The sequence below is a fragment of the Crocodylus porosus genome, unplaced genomic scaffold (genome assembly GCF_001723895.1).
Source record: "Crocodylus porosus isolate Cpor-Errol unplaced genomic scaffold, CroPor_comp1, whole genome shotgun sequence".
Lineage (NCBI taxonomy): Eukaryota > Metazoa > Chordata > Crocodylia > Crocodylidae > Crocodylus > Crocodylus porosus.
In genome coordinates, this window is record NW_017728950.1 from 72,094,228 (window position 1) to 72,104,948 (window position 10,721).

A 10,721-nucleotide genomic window follows, 5' to 3' on the forward strand; every position below is an offset into this window, starting at 1 on the left:
GGGCTTTGATCTCCACCCCCTTCAATCCCACCGGACCTACCAGATAGAGGCATCTCTCCATGCTGCCGTTTGTGCTTCTTACTACCTGAGTGTTGTGCAGCGGCTGTGCGCAGCACGGGCATTTATCAGATAAATTGTCGGTCCCCATCAGGCCGATATCCAATACAGCCAGTTTTCTTTATATCAGTACCAATCCAATATCAGACCAATGTATTGGTGTACCTCTACTGAGCATCAAGCTACATATGCTGCCCACATTGAAATATCAGTGGAAGATGGTAGTGCTGGTGCTGTCTCTGCTTTTAAGAAGAAAATCTTTGGACAGTGTGCATTGTAAAACACGTTCTCCAAAAGCTATATGGACTCTGGAAACAGAACAGGATGAAAGGGAAGGTAGCCAATTTTGGCTTGTTGCCTTGACAATCCCCTTTCAACAACTGTTTGTCTAGTGAAGATTGCTGAATGTTTCAGTTCAAATTTGGACTTTGTGAATGGGTACCAGAAGCCTGAGAATTCGCATTTGGTACCATCAATATATTTGTATAGCCTTTCCCACTGCCCTACATTTTCCAGATCACCTAGGCCCTGGCTGTACAGTTCAGTGGCTTTCTGGCTTCGAAAGCCTTTGAAAACAAACATGCCCTGGTTCAACCAACTGCCCATTAGAACAGTGACTGAAGTAAAGTTCTCAACTCAATAGATATATTTTTTTACTGACAACCAAACTTTTTTACTGCAGTTGTTACTAAACCCCTGATTTGAACCTTGCCCTTGTCAATGTCATCCACATCTGACAGAAGGGTTATATTTACATTATGTAAAGCATTTGTCAGTAAAAAAAAAAATCAGCAAAAAAGTTTGGTTGTCAGTAAAAAGTTTGCAGATTGTCATTAAAACAAATTTCTTGGGTTGGCAACCCTGGGCCAAAATGAGGTAGAAGCTATTCCTCAGACATTGGACAGGAAAAGAACAAGATGCTGCTTTGAAAGGCTTCAGCTTTTAGAACAAAGTTGTAGCTACAACTGCAAAATAACAGCAAATGAGATTAAAAATGTGTACTTGCCTCTTGCTGAATCAGATTCTCTCTTTCATGTAAGTGCATTAAGGGACCATCATGCTTCTGTGCTACCCTCCTCCCCACTTCTCACAGAATGTCCCCAGGAGGAGTTGTTAATCATGTTTTAAGCAACGGAAGAAAAGGGCTACTTGGCTGTTTACCAAAAGAAAAGATTTTTTTTTATAGAAGCTTTGGATGAATTTAGTGTAAAAAAAGTCAGAGCTTAGAACTCACTATTGAGAAGATGAAGGGGCAGTTCTTGGTATCTTCATGAATGGCATGTGCCCCCGGCAGCTGGGGGGACATGGCTGTGTCTGTGGCAGCGGGAGTGTGGCAGTGTGGGGAGCTCAGCAGCAGTGAGCAGGGAGGTCCTGCAGATGCTGCCAGCACTGTCAGTGGTGGGGAGGGGGTGGCAAGTGCCGACCAGGGGTCAGCAACCACCTGCAAGCGCTGCTGGCAGTGGCCAGGGGCAATCATGGGCTTCCTGCAGATGCCACTGGTGTTGGCAGCGGGGTAGCAAGTGGTGACCGCCTGCAGGTGCCACCACCAGTGGTGGTGGCTCCTTTTCGCAAGGGGTGCACCGCCACACACAGGCTGCATGTATACCCACATGCACCCCTTACACATTGCCCCTGGGTATCTTTATATCTTTGACAGTCTTGTAAATCCTCACTTGCATGAGTAATTTTTTTTTTTACACTAGTGGTGGCATTGAAACCAATGAGATAATTTGCTGGAGTATGAATTCACAGGATAAGTTGCAGAAATAGTTCCTGCAGCTTTGTACTCTGAAATAAGTGTGTGTGGTTAAAAGAAACAGGTTGCATTTCTGAGAAAGTGACTCATGGCTTTACCTTGATTATTCTACAAGTATGGCAGTTTAAGTTGCTGCCTAAAAACTAGAATGAGGTTTTAATTCTTAAGGCACCAGATTTTGCATGTGCTTTAATATGGTTTCTGTAGCTTATGGTTATTTGTGAAATTTCATTAATATTTTTTCTAATGGAATGTCTTGAGGATTTGTAAAGAAAAGTGGAGAAACTTCTCTGTTGGACCCTCCATTTCTTTTAGTAGAAAAGGTGAGCTACTGGACCATTTCTGAGCTACATGCCCAGAATTTCTTGTTCTGCTTCACTTGGGGTTTCTCATATTATGCGTGGTTGTTTTCACGATTATTTAAATTATAAATTACATAGATTTACTAAGGTTTGATGTATATTTTTATCATGCTCTTTCTACAGCTCCATAGTAATAAAAGTTCAGTGTATGTATCTCCATTGTTTGCTTAACATTTCTAGCGAATAGTTGTTAGAATTTTTCATGGTGTTATCTGCCAGACTGACTATGGGTGTTTTCTTTTTACAGGCACATATAATTCTTGTTTATAAGTAGGACCATTAGAGTTTGCCCATAATATAGAATTGCTTAGGTTCATAAAAAGTGCACCACCTACAGCAATTAATCTTTTCCGTAGTGTGCTTTATAAATTGGTGAATTAGATAGCTACAAACTAGACTCTGATCTCTCTTTAACTACTCTGTGATCTGTGATGAAGCTGATCCTACAGCTGCTCCAGTTTTTACACTGGCCAAATTGAGTTCAAATTTTGGCTTTATATTTGGTATCTCAGATCTGTAATAGAGAATAATGGCCAGATTCTAAATTGGTGAAAATGGATACAGTGCCATTGACCATATCAGGAACCACACCTCTTTGTACAAGGTGGAGGCTGAGGCTTTATTACTGTAACTTTATTATGCAAAATATTTAATTTTTAACCTGATCATGTCATAAAAAATAGTGTTTCTGTGCACATCACATCAGTTGAATTTTTAAGAAACTATTTGGTTTATCTTTTGCTATAGGATCCTAGTGGACAATCCATTCAAGTGTTCCTGTGACATTATGTGGATCAAGATATTTCAAGAGACCAAGTTTTCTAATGCAGAAACTCAGGATTTTTATTGCATAAATGACAACAACAAGAGGATAGCCCTGATGGAAATGCAGATCCCAAACTGCGGTAATAAACTTTAATAACTAAAGTAAAACAATTAAGTTGCCACCAGGCAGGAAAACAAGCATCGTTTTAAAGTAGACTAAATGTCAGGGTGGTATTTGGTATGCTGTATGAAATGCTTTTGACCTCCAGAGGAAGGTTAAAAAACAGCATGTGAATCTTGATATCATGTGAATTAATGATGGGACCTTGAGCTGAGTTAGAATAACTTTGTTTTATCTAAGAAAAAAATTAAGATATGATAGCCATTCAAAAATGCAGCAAAACAAAAAGCCTAATTCTACAAAATGCCATTATTTTTATCAAACAAAATGGATGCTTCCAAAATGAAGAGCTTGTCTTGCTTTCATAGATTCCCTGCATTAACAAAACCTTCATTTCCCTGCAAAAATGAACACTGCTGTGTTCTTTGCATGACACTTGAAATTTTAGTCTTAAATTGTGCCTATTCAAAAAGAAAACAAACACATTTTTGCATTCAGATCTCTGCATGAACAATTACTAACCGACTGATGGAAACCCTGCTGAATCCACTTTGTGTGGGTTATGCAAAATGGACACTGAAAACTTCAGCCTATAGTATGTGGCAACATACCAGGGACTGCTGGTTAATATGAATTTGGGGAGGTTCAATTGTATGATCAATTATTTTTCTTCCAAGGGATCTGTGGATATTTGTCTGGTATTTTTTCAGTTCTTACTAGTAGGAGAGGTTTTCCCTTATCCTCAGAACTTGTGGCAAATGAGAGGTGTAGAGCAGCTGAGCTGGCCTTTAGGCATGTTTGACTTAGTGACATGTACAAGAATATAGTAAGTTTTAATTGGCTTTCTTTGCTGGGCAGACATTACAGGATGCCCTGAAGCAGGCCTGGAAGAAAGAGGACAGGCAAGGTAGAGGGAAGGTATTGGGGTGGGGAAAATGGTAATAAAGGGTTAAATTAGGCTTGGGATAACAATATGATAGTAATGAGCCCCTCCTGCTAGTCTTCATTCTCTAGAAGTCTCCTGAGTGTCCTCTCCTCTGACCTTGCTGGTTGTACTGGAGACTAGGGCTGTGTGAAGCTTTGGTCATTGATTTGATTTGGCAGAGATTCAGCCCGATTTGGTGGCCAAATCTCCAAATGTGAATGAAGTCAGGAGACTCTTTAATCTCTCTGAATCAAATTGGAACCCTCTGAATCAATTCAGAGAGATTCGGATATAGACACAGCTTTAAATGTTTTTTCTACATACCTCAAGGTACCAGGTGACTCGTGAATGCTGAGATGATGGGGCAGATGGAGTACCCTACAGGAGCACATTGGAAGCGGGGGGTCCCCAACATGCTCAGCAGCAAACCTGGAAGTGGACCAGAATCACTACTGGTCCACCGGGGAGCACATGGGGGGGGGGCGCCCCCCTCCAGGTGCAGCGACTGGTGCCTCCTGTGTCTGGAGGGGCACCCAGGGTCCCTCTGCAGCTGATCTCTGAGCCAGGGGGGTGGGGCCCCGGTGTCCTTGGCAGCGGACCTGGAAGTGGACCAGAAGACATCCCAAGGTCCTGTGGCATGCTTCATCCGCCCCACCATCACAGCGTTCACGAGCTGCGCCTGGTACCTCAAGGTATGTAGAAAAAACATTTGAAGTTGTGTCTGTGGCTGAATCACTGATTCTCTGAATCAGCATCAAATCTTCAGATTCAGCCAAATCAAATTGGGACAGTGATCTGAATCAATTAATTGAATCACTGTCCCTGATTCAGGCTGAATCTGAATCAAATATGGCCCATTTTGCACACCCTTACTGCAGACTACTACTGTTCTTCATAGTGCTCTGATCTTTGCCTGAAACATGTAACCAGAGATGAACTGGGTGCAAATTAGTGGAATGCTGGATTAATCTCTTTGTGTGTAATAAAATGCCATTGTCCTCTTGTCCAGTTCTCCATTGTAATAGGAACGAATTATACAGTTATACCCTTTTACTAGGTATAGACATTCAAAAAGCCTGTGACAGAACCAATATAAATTACATGGTTTTGTGTAAGCAATGTAGTTTAGACTGGTAACAGACAGAACACATGTGCCCTTTGGTTGGGTAGAGGAGTAAATCTTAGTCTGGGTTCTGCCATTTTAAAACCAGTCTGTGTGCAGAACTTCTGTTATGTTATGAGTATAGATTGGTTTCCAATCAGTGTAATGTCTGTACCTAGCCTGAATTTTTAGCCAGGTGTAGCTGGAAACCTACAGTAAGTAGGGATGCTGTGAGCACTGAGAGTTAGATTCTGAGGGCCACACAATAAGAAATATGCAACAATACTTCTACTATGTTCTTGAGTGGCTAGTGATTTGAGAGCAAAAATTATACTACTGACTTCTTCCATGCTTATGAGCCATGCCAGTGACAGAAGAAGGAGAGAAAGGAGTAGGAGGAGAAGGCAAAAGCAAAATGGAATACAGAATTAAACTATTTTTCCAGTCTTAAATAATCCCCTCAAAGCATTGAGCAAGCTTTTTCAGCAGCCTCTTGACTTCTTCACTGACTATGATGCTGACTATGATGGGGGTTTAAACCCTCATGCTGGCTTGCACTACACCAAGCCGGGGTCTGCTGTATGGGTGGAGCAGGCCCTGTCTTGCTTTTTCTTGCTCCCTACTTGGCTGGAGAGCGTGGCTATGGCCAGGCCTTAACCTGGAACCAACACACTGAGGTGGAGAGGTGGGTTTAAACCCCTCGCTGCCCCTCACTGGACCCCAGCCAGGGTCTGTAGGGATGTTGAACCCCCCCATCCCCTCTTCCCCCCACTCCACCTCAGCCTGCTGGTGCTGGGCCAAGGTCTGGCCATACCCCCTGACTTGAGCAGAGAACAGGGAAAAGCCTGGGAGGGATTGTCTCCCCATGGCCAGGCAGACCCTGGTTAGAGTCTGGTGTGGGGTAGGGAGGGGGTTTAAGTCCCTCCCCTCCCCCCCGCTAGCCTGCAGGGCCAGGCTGGGGCCTGGCCATCCTCTCTGCTTGAGCTTGGAGTGGGTAAAGGCCTGGCAGGGGCTGCTCTCCACAGCCAGGCAAACCTTGGCTGAGGGTCCCTACAGGCCGGGGAGGGGGTTTAAACCCACCTCTGCCCTTCTCCACCTTAGTGTGTTGGCCCCAGGCTGGGGCCTGGCTTGCCCTGAACTCAGGGGAAAAGCCTGGGAGGGACTGCTCTCCACCCCGTCCTCTATCAGGCAGACCCCAGCTGGGGTATGGAGCCAGATTTGCTCGCCATCACCATCCCCTTCTCAGCCAGTTGGAACAGTTATAGTGCTCTGGCTAGGGGGCAGAGGGATGGGGGCAACCCTGCTCTGCTGGAGCAGATGGCACAGCACAGGACTGGGGGACAGTGAATTAACTTGAACTAGGAGGGAGCCTGGGACAGAAGTTTCATAAACTGACGTGACCTAAATCAGTTCAGTCCAACACTGCATCCCGCCAGGTTTATCTTAAACCAATTTCGGCCACTTTAGAAGTGGTTTAAGTGCCCTGAACTTCTTTTGTGTTGTATATTTGAACCAGTTTTTGATTACTTAAACTAGTTTATGTATAACATTTGTCCCTAGCACAAAGATCTAGAAATGTGGTGACGGAGGAGAGGTGAGAGTGCTAATTGCTGTTTCCCTGCTGCTGAGTTTTTAGACCTGTGGGGAGCCCTGTGACCTGGATAATGTGGCTCTGCATGCCAGTTTGCACCAGTGTGTGGCTGGATCTGGGCATGTGTGATTGGGCTGGCATGCAGCCTGCATGCTGGATTGGAACCATAAAGCAATCCAATGTTTCAGCCCTATGCATGATTCAGTCTGACCCCAGGCCACTCAATTGGCCTATGGGGCCAGAAATATGGGTTTTATTTCTGTACAGTTTTTTATTTAGTGTGTTAAAGCATTACTTCCCTAATTAGCCAGTGGGTTAGTGAGGGTTCATAGAGTAGTTGGTGGTCATGTAGATTTGCTTCTGTTCCTTTTTTGTTTCAACTATTGAATTGCATTCAAACAGCTAAAAAGAAGGGAAAAAGTACCTTTTCCCCTCCCTATTAAGCAATTGCTATGGTTCCCACAGGTAAATTGTGCAACTGTGAGTGGGTAGGGAAGTGTCCTATGCCATATCCAGGAGGCAGAGGATAGTTTAAAAGACCGCCTTTCTTTTAGATCCTGATTCTAAGCTCAGTAAACTCAGCAGGTGCATGGTTATCCCCTTAAGAAATGGGGCCACAGTATGAAAATGTTAAAAATCCTGTTTTATAGTCTCATCACTGAGGTATTATGACTAAACTTACACTATAGGTTTCCTTTTCTTATGTCATTATCAAAGGAGACTCAGCCTTATTCATTACATTGCTCCCATAATTCTACATATAGGGTTTTTGTTCCTACTGCTCCTAGTTCAGCAGTGTTCTGCCTTGTATCAATAAGCTAGTAAATCAGAGATCTTATATGGCACATGTTCATTTGGTATTTGGTCCATCTGTCTGATTTTGATTATCCTTCTTCTTCTGTTGTTTACCATGCCATTTTGCATCACTGTGTGCTCTTCTTTCCTTGCCATTTGAGTTATACCCTTGCTTAAGTTTCTTGTCTTGAGTTTTAAAAGAAGCTCAAGCCTAATTTATTTGGTGCACATATTATAAATGTCTAGGCATATTGGACACTTGTAACTGGGGGTAGTTGGGCAGTTAATTGAGCTATTTAAATGCATTTAAATACAGGATTTTTGTCATTTTCTTCAGCTTGCATTTAGTACTGTAATGACCTTATTACACCTTAGGCTGTAAGACGCGCAAATGTTGATCAACTTAGTGCTAGTTGGAGTTTGGAGCAGTCATACCTTTAGTCTAAAAACCTTATCTGACTGGCCCCCTACCTGCACAGCTGTGACATCACTAGAGGGCTGGTGAGCTGGTAAGCAAGGAGGTCCCTTCCAGCCCCACTTCTCTATGCTTCACCTGCAGCAGCAGCACTCTAGACTGCTGGGAGGGGAGGGAGAGGAGGGAGGTGGTGGGGGTCCATTTGAGAGAGTCTGAAGGACTTGGCAGGGGACTATGCAGGGAAGTCACTGCCCTCCTGACTTCTACATCCAATGGCGGAGCTGTATTGCCAAGAGCCTTCAGGGAGCAAATCCCAGGATCCATCTGCCCTGGGATGTGGTGTGCTTTCTTGGGGGAGGATTGTGGGATCAGATCCCAGCAAAGCAAGCGAGAGGGAGGAGGGGGTTCCGCAAGCTCAGAGGGGCCCTTGATTGAAGATGTCCAGGTACCTGCTCCATGCCCAGCGCCTGGCAAATCCCAGTGCCTGACTCCCATGTAAACCTGGAACTGCAGAGGGTGAGGGGTGGGAAGGACGGAGACACTGCCTGGCATTGGGGCTTGGATCTCTCCCCTGATCTCAGCCAGCCCTGAGCCTTGGGGTTACCCTGTCTGCAGACACCCCACCAAGCCTTCTTCTTCTGCTGAGACCCTCCAGGTCACATCAGTACCTTTTATAAGGGGTTCTGCTATCAAATGCCTATAAGGTTGTGATCTCTTGAACCTTAAGGGCTTTTTAAATACAAAAGACACCAGCTCTGCAAACAGATGGCATTGAACCCTGCACACCGGCTCCTGCCCTGTTTGAGCACCCTTCCTAATCTATAGTGATCAGCACACCAGATGGGCTACCCAGTGCTGGTGCTCACCTACCTCTCCATCCTGGAGATAACTGCAATCAGTTTCCAGCCACGGTGTTCAGCTCTTAACATGATTCCTAGAGGTGGGGGATTGCTGCCTGGGACTACTTCCCTGCACTAAGGACGCTCACTTGTTTGGAACAGATCCAGACCTGTCATAGCTCAAAAGGAGATCTGACATTAACCAAAAGGCCAGTTTTCTTGGGAGGCAGAGAAACCAGCAGCAGAACAATGTCTTATTTTTCCCTTTCCCCACTCCCTCTCTTCCTTCATGGAGAGTCTCCACCTTTCATCAGAAGGATTATACCTACTGTCTCCAGTATAGGATAGAAAAAACCCCATCAGATGGAAAATAACATTAATAGAAGCAGCTGGGGCTGTGAGAACCCACAGAGCAGGAGGGGCTACTGTATCCTGGGATGCTGGAGGACTTCAACATGGGTGGAACAGGTGTGGGGAGTGGCCATACCTTAATGGATCAGGAACAAGTTTATGTGGATTAGAGATAATCCTGCCCTGGAGTGGCATAATTTTAAATAGACTAATGAGCACTTTAAGCCACTTAAAGGTGTTAATGTGCAGTCAATCCAGGGGTTAAGAGCTTCAGAATCTCCTAACATTATCAGGTAACAAGGCCCTAAATCTTCCAGCAGAGGACTGGCTTTCTCTTGTTAATTTGCATTATAATTGTCATGGTTTTAAAAGGTGCTGCTATCTATTTACAGTTATGATCTAAAAGCCAATTTGCTTGTTTCTTGATTTGTTCAGGAAGCATTTGTCTGATAATTTGTATAGGCAAGTGTTAAGATAGTTCCAAATAGATTGCACTCAAGCTGGCTTTACTCCAAGCTGTGGGAGACAACTGAATAGGAGGAGACACCAGAGTTTTATGAAAAGAGTTAAGGGGAGGGGAGGGGAGGGGAAGAAAGGGTCGCACGGGATGTTATACAATTTAGAGAAAAAATGAAACCAAATTGAGACAATAATATGTTTATTTTAATAATAGAAAAGATGTAGTAGATATAGTAATCCCTTTTATTATCAATCATAGATAAGGCTGACAAAAGTAAAACTTTACAGGTTAGCAGCTGTTTTTTTACAAAAAGGCCTTAAACAATATGCCTGTGTTACATTTCAGAATCTGCATAGGCTCTCCAGCCTTTTTTTACTTTGGCTCAAGTAGTAGAGGTTATAAGGTTTGTATGGTGGCAAATTGATTTTATTTTCTCTATATTCAGTTTTAGTTCTTATTTGCAATCAAATTCTTCATGAAATATGATTTCCATGAGTGTTCAGACAACATTGGGTTTACACTTTCGCTCAGCAGATAAGATAAGTGGTGTCACATGGAAATGAGCTTAAGTAAAACATTATTTCATTATTAATATTTTAAAAGTGAAAATAAGTCAGCTGACTGCTATAAATTATTGGTGTATGAAGTACATTGTAGGAAGGGAGAAAGAACAAGAACCAGACTTTCAGAAATAATGTATGTAACTAGTGTGTGCAAACTGTGATACGCTCATGCAGACCTTGATTATTTTCATGCACAGATGTATCTATTAGGGGTGCACTAATAGAGATTTTTTTGGGCCGGTACCAATAGCCAGTTTTTAAGGAAGCATATTGGCTGATACTGATCTAATTTCCAATACCAGATGGGCAGCTTGAATAGCAGTGTCCAGCTGGTATGTCTGTTGTGGTGGAAGGGGCATGGGGAGGGGAAGATGGGGGGCCCCTGTGGTGAGGGAAGGAGTAGGGCTGGGGCAGGTGCTGCTCCACTGAGGTGCAGCAGGGTATGGGACAGAGGGCTAGTCCAGGTGGTGTGGGGGGGTGGCTCCTGCTGCTGCCCGGGCAGACATGGGAACTGTGTGCCCCCTAGATTTGCATGGGGCGGGCTGCAGCTGTGGGCTGGGGCTGCGCTGGACTCTTCCCAGTGTGGGGCTGGCCTGGGTTGCACTCAGGGCAGGTGTTG

General features: G+C 44.2%; 1 protein-coding gene across 6 annotated transcripts in view; it reads left to right on the forward strand.

Annotated features, from left to right (window-relative positions):
* NTRK2 (neurotrophic receptor tyrosine kinase 2) overlaps positions 1-10,721 on the forward strand; it is a 318,801-nt gene that overhangs the window by 52,027 nt on the left and 256,053 nt on the right. For all 6 annotated transcript variants that reach the window (XR_002104663.1, XM_019554967.1, XM_019554968.1 and 3 more), the window contains exon 5: positions 2,923-3,080. Coding sequence is in view for 5 of the 6 variants with exons in the window: in XM_019554967.1 (XP_019410512.1) it covers positions 2,923-3,080 (158 nt within the window). In the remaining variant the exon portion in view is untranslated. The remainder of the gene's footprint in view (positions 1-2,922; positions 3,081-10,721) is intronic.